Source organism: Pempheris klunzingeri, chromosome 22 (assembly GCF_042242105.1).
Source record: "Pempheris klunzingeri isolate RE-2024b chromosome 22, fPemKlu1.hap1, whole genome shotgun sequence".
Taxonomy (NCBI): Eukaryota; Metazoa; Chordata; class Actinopteri; order Acropomatiformes; family Pempheridae; genus Pempheris; species Pempheris klunzingeri.
The window spans coordinates 1,048,015-1,067,916 of NC_092033.1; the positions used below are offsets into that span (position 1 = coordinate 1,048,015).

General features: G+C 41.1%; 2 protein-coding genes across 2 annotated transcripts in view; one reads left to right on the plus strand and one right to left on the minus strand.

Annotated features, from left to right (window-relative positions):
* phf21b (PHD finger protein 21B) overlaps window positions 1-2,316 on the plus strand; it is a 79,396-nt gene extending 77,080 nt beyond the window's left edge. The window contains exons 12-15 of the mRNA XM_070854205.1: window positions 182-340; window positions 653-719; window positions 822-925; window positions 2,032-2,316. Of these exons, the coding sequence (XP_070710306.1) occupies window positions 182-340; window positions 653-719; window positions 822-925; window positions 2,032-2,316 (615 nt within the window). The remainder of the gene's footprint in view (window positions 1-181; window positions 341-652; window positions 720-821; window positions 926-2,031) is intronic.
* Window positions 2,317-9,151: 6,835 nt separating this feature from the next.
* LOC139222020 (rho GTPase-activating protein 8-like) lies at window positions 9,152-19,289 on the minus strand. The gene is made up of 13 exons (XM_070853990.1): window positions 19,241-19,289; window positions 17,395-17,436; window positions 16,126-16,257; window positions 15,150-15,237; window positions 14,480-14,611; window positions 13,198-13,284; window positions 13,005-13,103; window positions 11,949-12,059; window positions 11,804-11,877; window positions 11,273-11,350; window positions 10,441-10,569; window positions 10,213-10,316; window positions 9,152-9,368 (listed from the first exon to the last, which is right to left on the minus strand). The coding sequence occupies exons 2-13, from the start codon at window positions 17,432-17,434 to the stop codon at window positions 9,171-9,173; spliced, it is 1,272 nt and encodes a 423-aa protein (XP_070710091.1). The 5' UTR covers window positions 17,435-17,436; window positions 19,241-19,289; the 3' UTR covers window positions 9,152-9,170.
* Between the last annotated feature and the right edge of the window lie 613 nt (window positions 19,290-19,902).

Below are 19,902 nucleotides of genomic sequence, written 5' to 3' on the forward strand. Positions count from 1 at the left end.
CCAGGATAAAAAGCCTGCGGATCATTACAATGAACTACAACCTGCATCAACAGTCGACTCTTTAATTCTAAGGATGTGATTCGTCTTCAATAATTTTTTTCTAAAAGTCTATTTTGTCTAATCTCCATTTTGATTCCAAACTGTATAATGTGTGTGTGTGTGTGTGTGTGTGTGGTCGCAGGAGGACTTGGAGCATGACGACCACTGTGCCGTCTGTAAGGAGGACGGCGAGCTGCAGCCCTGCCACAACTGCCCCAGAGCCTTCCACCCCAACTGCCTCCACCCGCCGCTCAAAACCCCCCCCAGAGGCCCCTGGTACTGCCCCAAGTGTCAGAAGAAGGTATGAACCCCCCCCCACCACATCAGATTGATCAGATTTAAAGTGTCAAATCAGCCAAAACGTCTCAACTTTCCCTTTAAAAACAGGAGTCAGGACGTGGTTAGCCTAGCTTAGCATAAAGACTGGAAGCGGGTGGAAACTGCTAGCCTGGATCTGTCCACAGCTCAGACACCCACCGGCAGAAACACACACAAAATTTGCGCAACAAAAGTGCTGAAATTGTCGAGACACTGGACGTATATCGCCTGAAACACGTAGTCGCCGTGGTGACGGTCACGTACAGAGTTAACGTGTTCCTGTTTCTATCTTCAGGTGCTGAACAAAGAAAACATGTCGTGGCCACAGAACTTCGTTCAGTCCTACGTTACACACAAGACGGGTAAGAAGCAGCCGACCCCCCCACAGCGACGTGTTAGCACGTCGTTCACACGTACTGACGAGGTGTGTGTGTGTGTGTGTGTGTGTGTGTGTGTGTGAGCAGTGAGGCAGGAGGAGAAGCGACGGCTGCTGAGACGAAACAACGAGCTGAAGAAGGAGTGCACCCACCTGGAGGAGCAGGACAAGAAGCTCAACAACACACTCAAAGTAAAGACACTCGTAACCTCCGAACATGTAAAGGACGACTCCGCTGTTTTTAAATCTGGGCTCAGAGTGTTATTCTGAGTGTGTGACAGCATCATGGAAAGGATCCCTACAGAGAGAGACCTGGAAGATCCTTTTGGTTTAACCACAAACAGCACACACACCAGACTACATTCACTAAAACAGGGATTTTAGAGAACAGGACACAGGAGCTGCTGCTCTGCTGCTGCCTCCATCAGTCACTTTATTTGTGTTGTTGTGTGTTACACAAATGTTGTGTTTGATCCAAACTGACCCTTTAAAACACCAAAGTCACACAATAACACAAGCAAAGTAACTGATCGCAGCAGCAGACCAGCAACTACCATGTAAAATTGCTATTTTTGTGAATGGAGTCTGGTGTGTTTGCAGTGATTTTACCTCACTGAGCACAGTGGTCCTCTCCAGGTCCTTCTGAATGCTTGACGAGTGTTTGGATGGGTGGGTATCGCTCTCTTCCAAAACACCAGACTCTGTTGAAAAAAACACAAATTTTATCCGACAGAACATAGAAGTTCATCTACTACTGCCTCGATCAGTTAGTTTGCAACTACCATGTAAAATTGTGTTTTTGTCAATGGAGTCTGGTGTCTTTGAAGAGAGCCATTTAACTACATAACACCACCATTATATCGCTCTCTTCAAACACACCAGACTCCATTGAGAAAAACACAAATTCTATCTCAGAGGAAACAGGGGTTGCTGGTTTACTGCTGTGTGACCAGTGTCTTATTGTGTGTTAAACAAATATCGTGTTGGATCTGATTTAACCCTTTAAAAACACCAAAGTCACACAATAACACAAACAAACTAACAGATCAAGGCAGCAGCTCCTGTGTTCTGTGAGGTAAAATGACTCTTTTTGTGAATGGAGTCTGGTGTGTTTGAAGAGAGCGATATAACGACTGTTTGTGGACCAATTCCAACACTTATTCGTAGCTACCAGTCATTTAGACACCAGAATAAGCTCAGCTGGGACCCAGGTTTAAAAAAGCTGAACTTGCCCTTTAAGCGCGGCGCCGTTTCCCGCCGACAGGAAGTTGACTGTGGTGTTTCCTGTGTGTCTGCAGCAGTGCATGGACCTGAGGGAGCGACTGTTGGGGCAGCAGAGAGACACTCAGGCTTCGCTCGAGCGCCTCAAAGCTCTCATCAGGCTGATCCAGCGCGACCAGCTCATCCAGGTCACCATGACGACCACCGCCACCATCGCCGCCTCCCTGCTCTCACAGTCCTGGAACAAACCCACCAGCGCCGCCGCAGCCGCAGCCGCCACCACCGCCGCCGCCGCCGTCCCTGCAGGCCCCTCGGCCTCGCCCCTGCAGAAGAGCCACAGCCAGGATGACACCAACAACTAGCCCCGCCCCCTCTCCCACCCCCCCACCCCCCATCGAGGGCGGCGGCGATGATTTCTTTTCATCTGAATAATATCTAACCATCTTTTTCTCCGAGAGCTGAAAAAAGCGACAAAAAAACTGAGAAAAAAGAGCCTCTCACTCGATTCAAGTATTTTTTAAAACCCAACACCTACAGTGCTTAACGAGATTTCTTTTGGTTGTTTTTTTAAGTTATTTTCTATTTATTAATGTTCTTGGCCTTAATGTATTTATTACAAAAAGTTAGATTACAGCGCTGCCGCAGGAACACGACGGGAGTCTGTGCGCGCGGCCCAAAAGATATTTCCCTTTTTTAAACACAGGTATAATTATTGTTCCGCATATAGCGAGAGAGAACAGTAGAGTTAGACGTAGTGGAGAAAACACAGCGAGCGAGAGGACTGTACAGTGATATATCTGAGTAGATGTTTGTTCTCATTCTCCTATGAACAATGTTTTTTGCCATAATAATTCAGGAAAATGTTTTCATCGTGTATGTAAACGCATACGAGCCTTCAAACAAAAACAGAGAATAACTTTTTTTCAGTATTAATAGAGTTAAAGTCAAAGAAAAAAGTATTTAAGATAAAAACTACAGAAATTAGCATTTCTAGTGGAGATTTTAGTATTTTCATGCTGATGCCTGTTGATAAATGTAAGTTTGGAGTATTCAAGGGGATCACTGTACATATGTTGTATTATTATCTTCATCATCATCATCATCATCGGTTTCTTTTTGGTTTTCAGACATCGCACACCTGAGACTGAGGTGAGTCCGCGTACGACGTTCAGCCGCTTGTTTTCTGTTCGACGGCGACGCCGACAAAAACACGACTTTTAGTGTTCGCTAAGCTAAGCTAAGCTAAGCTAAGCTAGCCGCAGAGACAAAAACATGATTTTCTAAACTTGATAATTAAATAAGTAAAGGGACAGTTCAGATATTTTGAAGTGTGGTACTCACGGATTTTAGCCTCCTCCAACACGTCCCAGCTAAAAGATCAGAAGAAAACAAACATTAGTTGGAGTGTGAGATATATTTAGAATAATGTCACCGCTCTTTAGTCCGTGAACTGAAGCTGTTAAAGCAACCAGACTCCATTGAAAAAAGCAGTAATTTTACCACCCACAACACAGGAGCTGCTGGTGCACGACTGCCTCCACGTGTTAGTTTGCTGGTGTCATTATGTGACTTTGGTGTTTTAAATCATCGGTTTGGATCTGAGCTAACGTGTTAGTTCACTCATCCAGGCAGCGGTAAACCAGCAAACTCTTGTTTGTTCCGCGCGGTAAAATTACTGTTTTTGTGAATGGAGTCTGGTGGCTTTGAAGCAAGCCAAGAGAAAGTGAGACGGGCTTCAGTTCCCCGTCCGAAAGAGCCGTTTTATGGCACTTAAACATTTTTGTTTCTGCATCTTAAAAGCAAAATGAAATGAGTCGCTGTCGTTTCGCCACCGAAAACAAGCGGCTGAACAGAAAACGGGACTGAAACGTTGTTTGTTCACAGCTGCACTCAAACCCGAAACACGTCGATCAGCCGACGTGCGATGCATCCATTCAGCCCCTTTTCCCCTTTAACCAGTATAGAAAATATGCCAAAAACTTTTTCTTTGTTTTTGTACTGGGATCATCTATCAATAATGTCTATAGTGCTTTTTTTTCTCTCCCTGCCTATTTTATATTTTTCGCATTGGAGCTTTTTTAACTCGTGTTTTATGAACGTTTAACCAGTGACGAGCCTGTTAATCTGACAGATGAACACTGCCTCAAGTACAAATCGTTTCAAATCCAGGGTTTTCGTCTTTGTTGCATCTTTTATAGACGCCAGTCAATCAGAAATGGGACAAACTCCGTCAAACTGCAGCAACACTTTTTGACTGTCGGTGGAGCCGGAGGGTGAAGATGGCGTCCTCCTGGTTTGGCGTCGCTCCCGTTAAGAAAAAAAAAAAGTGTTGGGAACGGAACCAGGACGCCGCCATCTTGTCCCGCTCGGTCCATTTGTCTCACTAGTCTTCCTGCTGGTCCAGAAAGGTTCAGTTTAAGTGTTCAAAACGTAGATTTAGTCCATTTTTTATTTCCCTCTCTCATACTGTACTCACCACACAGTGGAGGTCGCAGCGCTCTGCTACCTGTTAATGCACAAACATGAACAAATGGTTTAAATAATTCAGAGAAAAAATGCCTTTATCAACAGAAAAAAAGAGGATTTGTGGCGTCGTGACGAAGAAGAGGTGGCTTTTATTTTACGTCGTTTCATTTGAATCATATCCAGGTCACCTGTGTTTGTCTCCGAAGTGTCCGAGATCCCGAAAAGATCGTTAGCGGCTGGAGAAGCGTCACCTGTACGGCACGAAGTGTAACGAATAAACCGGCGCGGCGTCGGTGGCTTTGATGGCAGCGAGCGGAAAAAAAAAAAAAACAGAGGATGAAAAGACGAGCGACACGACGCCAAAAACGTTCCATAGCGAGATTCTTTCCACATTACATTAAACAACCAAAAGTTAAAGTCACAGTACACTTCTAATGACGACATTTGTACGATGTTTGTACGATGTTTGTACGATGTTTGTACGATGTTTGTCTGGACGTCGTACGAAAAAATATCCGGCAGCAGTCAGAGGGAGTTAAGATTTCTAAAGATAAAGTTCAGTGTTTAGATTTTTGCTTCAGATGCAGAAAAGATTCGCAGTCCTGAAATACGTTTAATAGAAATGATGAACTCTAAACTACAGAAGCCCACCAGTGCCAAACAAGGAAAAAAAAAAAGTTGAAGTATTGAACAAAGTTGAACTTTTAGTTTTCGTGTCAGATTTTTGCATTTCGAGGATAAAATGAAACTTAAAGTTTAAATGTCGCAAATAGTCAAAATGCCGACATTTCAAGATTTAAGTGAAACTTTTGAGAATAAATAAATTAACTTCAATCTCAACATTCTCTCCAACAATCTAGTTTTTCTTATTTCTGGCACGAAACAAACTAAAAAAATTAATTAAAAAAGAAAAATCTTTTTTTTCAACACTAATCATCCTCCGTACTAAACAGCGGGTCGCAGCTAGATTTTGTTTCTGAATTAATTGGAGTCGCCTGAAAAGTGAAAACCAGAACAGGCGCTAAAACATCACCGCCGTCACTGGACGCTCTGAACGCACACGTTTTGTTTTAAAATATAAAAAATAATTATAAAACGCACTTCATCAGAAAACAGTCGGGAGGAAATGTTTAATTTAATTTAATTTAATTTAATTTAACGTCTCGAACCCCACGAATGAATTCGGTTCCCACAATTTGGTAAAAAGGCCTCGTCTGAAATAAAGACGCCATCGTATCTGAATTATTATATTCTCATAAAATAAAACAAAAGAGCAGAATAACATATCCAGCAAGTGTTAAGTGATTATTTAAGAATATTTTGCCGTACGTTTATACTTCAGCACAATTCAGAGGGAAACGTAATTTATTCCACTATGTTTAATTACCTAAAAAAATAAAACTTCAGATCAGCTGTTAAATTTGACGCACTGTTGTTGTATATCAGTTAATTTTAGCTACTTTGAATTCTGTTTTATCATATCGATAATATTTAGAAAAGCACTTTTACTTTAGAAACATGATTTTTCCTCCATAACGTCTGAGTCTTGAGTAGTTTTTTTTTTTTTTACATCGTAGCTGCAACTAAGTAAAAGAGACTTCAGTGGTTTAAAAATGAGAATAAATAAATGAGAACAGAGAAACATTCATCCAAAGAAAACTATTTTGAAAATAGACAAAAGTTTTTTGCGTTAAAATTAATTAACATTCGCACTTTTTTTTTACCTTCAAAATTTTATTTTATCTAATTTTAATGTTTTTAGTTTTTAATGTTCAGACGAGGCCTCCTTTTAAAACAGGATCATTTTTGCAACATACAAACTTTAAAGAATCCTATGAAGTATTGTACAGAAGATAATTAGTGCCAGAAAAAAGTTTTTTTTTTTGTCATTCTAGAGAAGTTGAATTTTCAGTATTAAATTTAAATCAGAGATTTAAATTTTTTTTTTTTTAATTCAGTCAAGTCAAGTAAACGATCATGAAGGTAAAAATTGAGAATGAACTTGGCATTTGAACTACGAACATCAGCGCATTTAAACTCAACTTTACTCTTGAAGTTTTAACTTTATTCTTATTCTCGCAATCTAAAAAAGAAAAAAACTTTTTTTCTCCTGCTTTTGTTTGGCACTAATAGTCTTCTGTATTTCCAGTTCATAAAAACACAACTCCTGTTTTTTACTGACTGCAGATGCAAAATAAACGATTACAAAATAGGAATGAAAATCACCCTCACCGTCATCAGCGGCGCCGTTTAACCCGCCGCAGACAGACAGACAGACAGACGAGCGTTAGCGTTAGCTTCAGAGTTAGCGTCGTACCAACTTGCCTTTACGAACGAATAAAATCATGATCAGCGTAGAACGTACGTACCGTGTGATGCATATCGAGTCCTCGCCTGAGAGCTGAGACCATATCAGCGCTCCGTTTAAACTCCACCTGTCAACCCCCCCCCACCACCACCACCACCACCACCACCCTTAAAACAAACTAAATAAGTACAATAATAATAATAATAATAATAAAAAATACCCCCTCCACCCGCCTCCAAACCTCTTCATCCGTTTCTAGAAATCTTCTCCGGGAGAAACTGTGCAGTGCTTAAACAGATCTATTTTAATACACGACACAACATTTGAACAAATGAGAAAAAAAAAAAGTTAGAACATTTTTATATTCTTTTATCAAGGAGCAAAAAAAGAAAAGAAAAATAAGAACACAGAACATCGGGGTTTTCTATTGTTTGCCAGTTCTGCATTCTGACTTCTAGCTTGCAACGTTCGATGTATTATTTTGCCATGAAGAAGAAGAAGAGGAGGAGGAGACGACGAAGACGAAGACACGTTTTAGATGGAAAATTAAAAATGTCTGTTGGCTGTTGAAGTAGAAGTTTTTTCTTTGTCATTGATCCGGGGACTGTCCAGTGGATAGTGTGTATAGGAAAGTGTTTGTCTTAAATATGCCAATGTAGTTTTTTCTTCTTTACGATGCATTAAAAAGTTGATTGATGGAAGTTGGTAAACGATTAAAGAAGTAGTCTCACTTTTTTGTACCAAGTTCTTACGAAAAATGGAATCATTAATAAACAAAATTCAACAACAAAAACCGTCTTTTTCTTTCTGAATTATATAAAAATAATAAAAACATGATTTTTTTATTTAAAAATACACTTTTTAAGGAGTTTTCTAACTAAATCATCAGTAAAAAATGTGAAAACGCTCCGTTTAGTTTTGGCCCCATTTGTGATGTCACACACTGGGATCTGTTGATCACGTGACCCCTCTTAAAGAGACAGGAGCTAAATTATATAATGTGTTTTTGAACATTACAGCATGTGAACAGGTTCTAGTAGGACCCCGAATAGAAATATGAACCTGAATACAAGCAGATTGTAAAATTATAATCAAAACTTTGTCTTTAAATGTCAAGAAATCATCTTTTCTATTGTTTTTGTGAATTTTAGTTTTTCAGATGCTTAAAATTAATTTAGGTTAAAAACAGGAGTTATTTTTTCCCGTTTTTTTATCTGTCAGAAAGAAGTTAGTTGAACACATCGGCCTGGACACTGTAGATTTCCCAGCATCCTTCAGGCTCTGCTGTGTAACGTTATGATAATGAGGACGACGACACGCTGCTCCGGCTCGTGCAAAATTTAATCGTCTTTTTATAAAAATGGCATCTTTTTTCCAACACTGACTGAAAAACCGTTAGCACCACACACACAATTATAAAAACATAAGACATAAAACAGCAGGACTGTGTGGATCAAACACTTTGCAACCCAAATTTAGCATCTCTCAGCAATAAACATCTACTAAGTGGTTTATAACAGGTTATAATGCAGCTGGAGGCAGATACTGGATGTAAAATGTCCTTTTACAGTATTTGTCAGCAGTTCTAACTTCATCTTCTATATTATTACAGCTGTATGTTACTTTATTATCATTTATTATGTGTCACAGTTTACAGAAACACACCTGCTAAAAAGTAACTTTGGGGATTTTTACATATTTTGGTGTCCAGATTGTGGTGAAAGCAAACACACCAGACTCCATTGACAAAAACACAAATTTTAGCTTGCAGAACACGGGAGCTTGCTGGTCTGCTGCTGCCTCGATCCGTCAGTTTGTTTGTGTTATTGGGTGAATTTGGCGTTTTAAATGGTCGGTTCAGATCCAACACAGAGTTTCTGTAACACAAATAAGCTAACTGATTGAGGCAGACTCCTGCATTCTGAGAGGTAAAATTATTGTAAAATTACCATTTTTGTGAATGGAGTCTGGTGTGTTTGAAGACAGTGACACAGAAGACGAGTAACCCCTTAATAGACAATTAGAACTGCGTACAACTACATTACGGTGAGTTATAAACCATTTAATAAATATAAATATTGTTTGTAACGACGTCACAATAAAAGCATTTAGTACATTTTCCACAAAGATAAAACAACCAGATGAAAATGTGTTTTTGGTTAATACGTTCAATTAAACATGTTCTTCATCATATTGATCATTTGTAAATCAGCCACAAACTGAAAACTACGGGAAGCCTCAATGTCCAGAATAGTGCTGGTTCGTCCTCTGGGGAGCAGGAACGAACGCAAAGATACAAAAGTCTTTAAACTTCTGGACGTCAAGATATTTTAGTCTCAACCAGCGAAAAAAGACCAAAAAAGCGAAAATGATTTTTTAAAAACTGAGTCCAGTCCCAGAGGATAGACCGCACGGAGCCAGGTGCCGTGTTGATCTGCAGGTTCAGGGCGCCACCTGCGCCGGCGGGCAGCGGGAGCCGAAGACGGTGTGGAAGTGTTCGATGAGGATCTCGGTGACGATGTTGACGGGCGTCAGGGCGGACAGAGAGATGGAGCCGTGCCGAGGCCAAAGCAGGTTCACCCCGAACACACAGGCCAGGTTGGACGCACTCATCTTGTTCACGATGCTCTCCTGAGACACCTGAGGACAGGTTAACCGTTAAAGACACGCCCACTGTCACCTGGAGGAAGTGAGTCGAGCCTCAGCGTTGTGTTTTAGGTGTTCTGTGTCCTGACAGTTTCTAAATTAAAGTTTGACAGACAGCTGATGAACAAACAAACCAGTAGGTGGCGGTAATGCATCAATTTGTTGTTTGCCAACCGCCGATAAAACTAGAAGAAGAAGAAGAAAACAAACATGTCTGCTCTGAAAAAACCAAGAAGAAAAACCGGGTTGTTGTTTTGATTTTCCCGCTACTTCCTGTTGTCTTCTGACGCTACTTCCTGTTGTCTTCTGACGCTACTTCCTGTTGCCTTCTGACGCTACTTCCTGTTGCCTTCTGACGCTACTTCCTGTTGCCTTCTGACGCTACTTCCTGTTGCCTTCTGACGCTACTTCCTGTTGTCTTCTGACGCTACTTCCTGTTGTCTTCTGACGCTACTTCCTGTTGTCTTCTGACGCTACTTCCTGTTGTCTTCTGACGCTACTTCCTGTTGTCTTCTGACGCTACTTCCTGTGTCCCACCCTCTCTTTTTCATTGGCTACACGTGTGTGCGGTTGGGTCGGTGATCAGTTCACACGACCCGACTGCGTCCAGATTCGGCTCAAAACATTCAAACATGTTTGATTGACAGCTCCTGAGGCCTGTTCCCCCCCCCCAACACACACACTGACTGTCCCCAACTGGGAATTGTGGGTAAAATCTAGCAAAAAATCTTGTAGTGTGTCTGCAGTTTTAGAGGAACCAGCAGCCGGTGATGAGATGGTGTGTGTGTGTGTGTGTGACCCACAATAACTGAAGTGTGATCACATGACCAGGACGTACCATGTGGAGGAAACTCAGCAGGAACTTGGTGACGATGAAGTGATGTTCAGGAAGACTCTCAACGATCTGTTTACACCTGCTGACCCTCAGGCTGCTCTCCACGTCTGACGCCCGGAAAAACACCAGTGACATCGTTTTTACCACGACAACACTCCTCTAATTCAGACTTCATGTCAGAAATCATTAAAAGAACGTCTCTGCCCTCCGTCACGTTCCTCCTGTACTCACCCAGGATGTCCTGCACCTGGTTGTAGACTCTGAAGGTGAGCAGCGGCTCAGGAAGTTCTCTGAGGAACGTCTTCAGGATCACAGCAGGAACGTGGACGTCTCCGTACTTGTCAAAGTTTACAGGCTTCCCTGAGGAGGTTCAGACCACACAAGTGATCTTTAGCAAAGGAACAAATACTGTGGGCTCCTCTGTGTCCACATCCTGGTGTGTGAGTGACTGGTAGGTAGTAAAAGTGTTGGAACTGGTCCAGTAGATCACCTCAGCCAGCAGACACCAAACAGGCTGCAATGGCTGCAACGTGATCCTTTGGGACAACTGCACCTGATCACAGTAGGTCCACTAAAAGAGCTTGTTTGATCCACTGACAGGCTCAGAGTGTTATTCTAAGTGTGTGACAGCATCATGGAAAGGATCCCTACAGAGAGAGACCTGGAAGATCCTTTTGGTTTAACCACAAACAGCACACACACCAGACTACATTCACTAAAACAGGGATTTTAGAGAACAGGACACAGGAGCTGCTGCTCTGCTGCTGCCTCCATCAGGTAGTTTATCTGTGTTATTCTGTGACTTTGTGTTATTATGTGTTTCATAAATATTGTGTTGGATCAGAACGAAGCCTTTAAAACACCAAACAAACTAACTGATTCAACACAGCAACTCTTGTGTTCTGTGAGGTAAAATCACTGTTTTTGTCAATGGAGTCTTGTGTCTTAGCAAAGAGTGATGTAACGGCTGTTTTTTTGGTTTTGATGGCTGATAGGTGCACACACACACACACACACACACACACACACACACACACACTCACACACACACACTCACACTCACCCAGGTTATAGAGCTTCTGAACGTCCTTGATGAGCTGAACGCGAGCCGAACGCCTGAAGATCCCCTCCGTCCTCAGACCTGATCAGAAGATACAGCTCCAGTAAAACACTTGAGATCGTTTCTGTTTATTCACATGAGGAAAACACACTGGGGCTAACACTTGTGCTAACTGGGGCTAATGCTCGTACTAACTGGGGCTAACGCTCGTGCTAACTGGGGCTAACGTTTGTGCTAACTGGGGCTAACACTTGTGCTAACTGGGGCTAATGCTTGTGCTAACCTGCTTCATAGTAAACTCCAGCCTAAAGCCAGAATCAGTCACATGTTCAGAGTGTCACAGGTCGTCCAGCGTCCTTCAGAACTTGTACTTGGTCTGAAAACACTAATATTGGTCCATCAAACATTATTTGGTTTATCAAAAGTAAAAAAATGTCAAAACAGGTAAAAAAAACCCCAAACATTCTGTTTAAGTTACAAAATAAAACGTAGAAAAGCAGAAAATGGTCATGTGACCTGACCTGTGGCGCTCACCTTTCTCCTTCAGGTAGGCGACGGTCTGAGCGACCACGGGGGGGATCTCTGCCTCCCGGTTCTTCTCTCTGATGCTGTCGAACAAACACGTCTCATCACTGATTTTACTGACTTTATTCAGGAGTCTGGTCGAACGGACACTCACTACTGCAGGCTGACGCCAAACTGCTGCGTGGGCAGGGGGGGCCGAGGCGGGGGGGTCTTCACCGAGGGAGGGGGTCCGCCTTTCAGAGCAGCCCGTAGCTTTTCATCGTGTCTGCGGGAGACGAGACAAATAAAAGGATGGTTTATAAACCCTGAAGTGTGAGAGGGCGAAGTTACTCGCTGCCTTTGAGGTGTGCTGCGCTCTGATTGGCTGAGCACAGTTTGTTATTTAGAGACGAGCTCGTCAGTGTTTTAATTTAATCCTCACAGTGGGAACGTTAATGGTTTCAGATGTTTCCAGGCTGCAGTTTCTCTTATTGGTTGGTCGACTAAGCCACCGACAACTGAGGCCTGCAGGTCGGCCTTAAAAGTTTTTAAATGTTACATGATCCTTTATGATCACAGTAGATCCACTAAAAGAGCTTGTTTGATCCACTGACAGGCTCAGAGCGTTATTCTAAGTGTGTGACAGCATCATGGAAAGGATCCCTACAGAGAGAGACCTGGAAGATCCTTTTGGTTTAACCACAAACAGCACACACACCAGACTACATTCACTAAAACAGGGATTTTAGAGAACAGGACACAGGAGCTGGTGGCCAACCGCTGCTTCAATTGAGTAGTTTTTTTGTGTGATTGTATGTTACATGAATATTGTGTTGGATCCGAAATAACATCTTTAAACACAAAAGTTACACAATAACACAAACAATCTAACTGATGGAGGCAGCAGCTCCTGTGTCCTGTTCTCTAAAATCCCTGTTTTAGTGAATGTAGTCTGGTGTGTGTGCTGTTTGTGGTTAAACCAAAAGGATCTTCCAGGTCTCTCTCTGTAGGGATCCTTTCCATGATGCTGTCACACTGGCTGAGGTGATCTACTGGACCAGTTCCAACACTTTTACTACCTACCAGTCACTCAGACACCAGGATGTGGACACAGAGGATCTCCATTAATCCCGGTTTACTGCTTTATCTGGATAACTTCTGTTCCAGGTTTTACTTTACGTATTAATTACCAAAATAACTCCTTTGTTTAAAATGGTATCTTTGTCGGTACCTGAGCACATCAGGAGGGACGATGAGCTGCTCGTAGTTCAGGTGTTCTCTGAGCTCGGCCAGGTAGTTCACGTACGTCAGCTTCTTCCCAAACTTGTGGCTGCGAGGAAACGGAAGAAACTTTCTTTTTTTATATAAATGTGGCTGAAAGCGGTTTGAGCTCCGGCAGGCGAGTCCGCCGACGTGTTTCTGACCTGATCAGAGGTTTGAAAATGTTCCACACGATCCTGATGAAGTTCGTAGGATGAACGACATACAGAGCCTTCAGGTTCTTCTTGTATCTGTAACAACAAACTGGGCGTCATTTTGATGAATCATTTGAGGAAACTCGATGGAAAAACATTCATTTTCTGTAGATCAAACATGTTTTTCACCTTCTCCATTTAGTTATACATCAAATTCTTATTTTAGTGACTTTAGTTTGAATATTTGTTTTGGATTAAACTTAAACTGAAGTTCAATGAGTGAGTGCATTTTTGATTATGGAAGATCCTTCTGGTTTAACCACAAACAGCCATTATATCGCTCTCTGCACACACACCAGACTACATTCACTAAAACAGGGATTTTAGAGAACAGGACACAGGAGCTGCTGCTCTGCTGCTGCCTCCATCAGTCAGTGTGTTGGTGTTATTTTGCGTAACACAAACATTGTGCTGCATCTTAACTCACCCTTTAAAACACCAGAGTCACATAACAACACAAGCAAACTAACTCATCAAGGCAGCAGCAGACCAGCAACTCCTGTTGTAAAATGACTGTTTTTATCAATGGAGTCTGGTGGCTTTGAGGCAAGCTATATAACTCACTCTCCATGTTTAGTAATATATTAAATTCTTATTATAGTGATTACTTTAGTTTGCATGTTTGTTTTGGATTAAACTTAAACTGAAGTTCAATGAGTGAGTTTTTGATTATGTGATGAATGGTTTCTGAAAATGTACATTTTCACCGAATATCAGTTTTTACTTTTTTTTAAATTTATTTTTGCACAATTTAAAAAACGAAAACAGAGTTTCTATGAGAACGGCCAGCAGGAAATAAATTTTTTTATTTGTAGATTTGGTTAATTTGTATATTTCAGTTTTGCTTTATCATTAGTAGTTTAGTCAGATACAGGTTGGTTATGTTTAGGCACCAAAACTACTGGCTCAGGTTTGGGAAAAGATGACGACTAAAATATTAAGTCAAACACAAATATAGAAGGTATAGAAGTATATTAAACACAAAATATCTTCTATCAGATATAAACCTGGATGTCAATAGTAACACAGTCTATTTACACTCAGGTGCAAATAAGAAAATATTAAAATCTCAATGTTATAGAGAAAAAATTAGCACAGAAACTATATTAAGAGTAATAGTAACAAAATATGACAATAAATTCAAAATAAAAGACATTTGTAAATTGTTTGTAGGGACATTTTTCAAAAAGTGATTTAAAGAAATGCCGGACGGACGGACAGACGGACGTACTTCCTGTCGAACTCGCCGTAAGCTTCTCGTAACCACTTGAGTGACGGCTTGTTGCTGCTGCGCAGACCGTAGTGGAAGTAGACCAGGATGTAGTCCATCTCCACGTACTGGTCCAACGTGAACTTCAGGTACCTGCAGAGAACCGTTAAAGAACCAATCAGGCGTCTCCGGAGCAGCCGAGAGCCGCTTAGCGAACACGTTCTTTATCTCAGTAACTTCTTCAAACCCATTTGTGGCAGTGACAACATTATAGTCCTGAGCTAAGGAGACGCTGGGCCGAGTGTTAGCTCTGGGCTAAGTGCTAGCTCTGGGCTAAGTGCTAGCTCTGGACTGAGTGTTAGCTCTGGGCTAAGTGCTAGCTCTGGGCCGAATGTTAGCTCTGGACCGAGTGCTAGCTCTGGACTAAGTGCTAGCTCTGGACTAAGTGCTAGCTCTGGACTGAGTGCTAGCTCTGGACTGAGTGCTAGCTCTGGACTAAGTGCTAGCTCTGGACTAAGTGCTAGCTCTGGACTGAGTGCTAGCTCTGGACTGAGTGCTAGCTCTGGACTGAGTGCTAGCTCTGGACTAAGTGCTAGCTCTGGACTAAGTGCTAGCTCTGGACTGAGTGCTAGCTCTGGGCTAAGCGCTAGCTCTGGACTAAGTGCCAGGATGTGGTTTACTATGGACTCACTCCAGCAGGCGGCGGTGGTTCAGCTGGTGTGATGGAGGCAAACAGCAGCTGCTGAAGATGATCAACTTCCTGCCGTAGTTGTCGTCACCTGGAGAGGAAACAGACGAGCTTCAGACACCCCCGACTTTTCAAAGACTTTCCAGGACTAAAAAGCTGAATTCCCGTGACCCCTAAATGTAACACTACCTGCATAAATAAATAATAATAAATCATTTCAATCACACTTTAGGAGACAGGACTCCCCACGCCCACCTCACCTGATGTCACTGATCTGTTACCTCAGGTGAGGTGAGACCTGCTCACTGACCAATCAGAGGAGGGAAATTGGTGCCAAAATTTTATGCAACCATAACAAACCTCCACTGCAAAAAAAAAAATTTTTATTTTTCTTAAATTTGATGCACAAAATTCCCTGATTTTCAATGACATGACCCAATTATCTATTCAACACTGATTTTCCCTTTTTCTAGGGCTGATTGAATTTTGGATTTGGTCCCGTCGATCAGCCAACGGGCAATTTGTGTCCAGTCGAAGTGTGTGACAGCATCATGGAAAGGATCCCTACAGAGAGAGACCTGGAAGATCCTTTTGGTTTAACCACAAACAGCACACACACCAGACTACATTCACTAAAACAGGGATTTTAGAGAACAGGACACAGGAGCTGCTGCTCTGCTGCTGCCTCCATCAGTCAGTGTGTTTGTGTTATTCTGAGTAACACAAACATTGTGCTGCATCTTAACTCACCCTTTAAAACACCAGAGTCACATAATAACACAAGCAAACTAACTCATCAAGGAAGCAGCAGACCAGCAACTCCTGGTGTAAAATGACTGTTTTTATCAATGGAGTCTGGTGGCTTTGAGGTGAGCTATATAATCTGTTTCTGGTTAAACACAAAGGATCTTAAGAGGTCTGATCCTTTAATTCCCTGACTTTCCAGAATATATCATGACCTGTGGGCCCCCCCGCTGACCTGAGACCTGGATGATGCCGTGTCGAGCCACATCATAATACGGGTGGGAGGAATCAGGACTCAAAGTGCTGCTGGGACCGTCTGAGACACACCTCTGATCCTCCTCATCCTCCTCTTCCTCCCTCTGAAGTTCTGTCAGGATTAAAAAAAAACATTTCAGCATCAGCTCAGTCACAAATATACCAATTTAAACATTATGACACTGAGGGATAAAAAGCATCAGCTCCATCACTAACGCCACCTCTACACCGCCCACCGCTTCCCAAATTAGTTCCTTATCTTGTCCTAAAAATACAGATTATGGGAGCAGCCTGGAGCGGAGCCAGAGGACTGGGTGGAGACGGCCTCCATTATGTTTCTATAAACACACGGCCGCTGTGATAACACAGAGGAAGTGATCCGGTCACGGTGGCTTCCCAAAAGGCTCCATTTAGTTCAGGGAAGCTCTGGTATGAGTCCACTCAGTCTAAACACTGCGTCTCTTACTTCAAAAAGCTCAAAAGACAGCAATCACAGAGGAGAAAGGTCATTATTTAAAAAAACAGAATACAGAATACACTCATATGAATGCAGTCAGTGACTTTAAACTTTAAACTGCTCAGTTCTTTAGTTATTTTCCACTTGTTTTACTGTTCTGCTCCTTTAAATCCCACCTCTTCCTGCTCAGATTTAGCCGGTTTGGTCGTTAAACTGACGTTGGAGCTTCTAACAATGTATTTACATTTCTCCAAATATGTTTATTGGTGTGAAAATAATATTTATCCACAACTACGCGTCATGTAGAGCCCCAAAGTCACACAAATGTTGTGTTGGACCTGAACTGACCCTTTAAAACACCAAACAAACTAAGCGACTGAGCCGCTTGTGTTATTTTTAGGATATTGTCCCCTTTTCACCACCAATAAGTAACATTCATTACAATAATATCAGCTTTACATCCGGCAGATGGGGACGTGAAGCCTTTCTCTTTCTCTTTTACTCGCTTCAAAGCAACCAGACTCCATTGAAAAAAACACTTATTTTAGCTCAAAGAAGACTGGAGTTGCTGGTCTGCTGTTGCCTTTATCGGTTAGTCACTTGGTGTTAATGCGTGACTTTGGTGTTTTAAATCATTAGTTTGGATCTCAGCTGATGTGTTAGGTCACTGATTAAGGCAGCAGTAGACCAGCAGCTACTGTGTTCTGTGAGCTAAAATAAGTGTTTTTGTGAATGGAGTCTGGTGTGTTTAAACAACAAGACACCAGAATGACTTTTGTGTGTTTAACTCACCTATTTCTGCCAGCTGCTCCAGATCTGATGTTGTCGTCATTTCTGATGGGAGTCGAGCCTGAAACACAAACCGGTTAAACCAGTGAAACCAGTAGGAGACCAGAAAGAATCACGTTCAGCAGGAAAGAGTCATTGGACTTGATTGGACTTCACAATAATATAACAAGATACAGCAGAGAACAAGTATAAACTAACGTAACATGGAAATATTCAAGTAAAGAACTAATTACTACTAACTTACTTGGATAAATGTACTTAGTTACATCCCACCAGTGCTGATAACATTATTATTATTATTATTATTATTATTAGATGTAAATGTGGTGTACATTTACTCATGTATTTATTAACTATTGGGACAAAATCTAATCAATCTTTAATAATATCATAGATTATCTTAAAACCAACTGTACAGCATTCATTTGATGGATCAATAATCATAAACCAATAACAGAATTCTGTACTTTTACTTTTGGGACTTTTAAGTATATTGTTTTGTACTTTTTTTACTCCACTACTTTTATCTTTAGTTACTTTACAGTAACTTTTTTTTAAATCAATAAATAAGTGATAGTGTTTTATTATGGATTAGAATAACTTTATTGATACCTGGGTGAAATTGACAGTAGATAAAATATATACAGTTTTTATAAAGGCTCATATTTTTGTAGTTTAAATACTTTCTGAATGCAAAACTTTAGTTTTATTAGTATTTCTACACTGACGTAAAACTCATTTTAAAAGTTTGAGGGAATCGTTTAAATATTTGATATTCAAGGAAACTTTCAGTTGTAGCTGCAACAGTAAATCAATCAACAGGAAACTAATAATAATCATCATTTCAGTCCTTTTTTAAGTAAACATTTTTAAAAAAGTATTAATCACGCTTCTAAAATTGCTGATTTTTTTGCATCATAATTAACTGAATATATTTGGATTTTGGGCCAAACATGTGATGAGGTCCCCGTGAGCTGCAGGATGTTATGATGGCCGTGCTTTACGGCACCCAAATTATGACATAAGGTTATTAAATTTGGAGATCTAATGGGGAATGAATTACAAAGTAAATGCCACACAACACGCCACCAGACTCCATTGACAAAAACAGTAATTCTACCTCACAGGACACAGGGAGTTGCTGCTCGTCTTCTGCCCCAATCAGTTAGTTTGTTTGAGTTATTGTGTGTTAAACAGATATTGTGTTAATTCTGAAATAACCCTTAAAAACACCAAAGTCACACAATAACACAAACACACTGACTGATGGAGGCAGCAGCAGACCAGCAGCTCCTGTGTTCTGTGAGCTAAAATCACTGTTTTTGTGAATGGAGTCTGGTGTGAAAATCCACCTGAAGCTCCTGTTAGAACTTTTTCGAGTTAAAACATTTAAATAAAGCCCTGAAATGTAGAAATACACACACAAACATATTGATTTCTGATTATACTCTGATTCTTTTATTGATTTTACCTTATCTTTATTTATATCTGTTCTACTCTTATGCCACCATCTTACTTTGATGTGCAAATAAAGATATTTTAACTTCTTCATCCTCTGCTTCACTTCAGGTGACTCATTAATGACGTCAATAAACAGGAGAATTAAAAAGTTACAGACAATAAAAGTTATCTCACCTTCACAATAAGAGTTTAACAGCTGAAACACTATTTCCGGCTAACAGGTAAAAGTGATAATTAGCATATTAGCTATACCTGGGCTCATTTAAAGCTCCGTTAAACATCATTCAGCGACACAAACACGCGGTTCAAAGGTGTTCCGACAGGTCACGTGATGTTTAAGCAGGTTAGTGGGGGGGTATGAAGCAGCTCGAGGCGCTCAGACACTCACCTGTGGCGGCAGGTGAGCTAACAGTAGTGACGAGTCCCCCGGCCGCAGGTACACAGTTCTTCCAAACTTCCTCAATCAGCCGCCGGCCCACTGCGCATGCTCAGTGCAAACCCGCCGAGGGAAGCTCCCGAGTGACAAAATTAGGCTTTAAAATGTTTAAACAGTGGAGGAAGTATGGAAGCCCGGTAAGGCCAATGTAAAAAACAAAACAAAACAAAAATAAATAAATTATATATCATTATAGTGGGATACATTAGTACCCATCCTTAGTATTCTGAAGTCATTGTTTTGATTAAGTTTCTCATCATTTTGATACTGTGTCATTATATTTTTGAAGGTTTCCTATTTTCTATTTCTATTCTAAGCAACTATTTTGACATGTTAAGTCATTATTTTGTGATATTATGTCATTAATTTGAGAAAGTTTCTGTCTTACAGGAGCCCTTTTTTCACCACATTGGCAGAATTAGGCTTCCATAATAAAAAAAAAGAAGTACTCAGATCTGTTTGTTCAGTTAAAGTCGAAATACAACAGACAGAGAAATACTGTTAAAGCGAAAAGTCCTGCATTTTGAGATTATTCTGAGATATTATGTCATTATTTTCTGATACTAAGTCATTATTTTGAACCATAGCACAGTGCGTACATCATTATCAGTTGG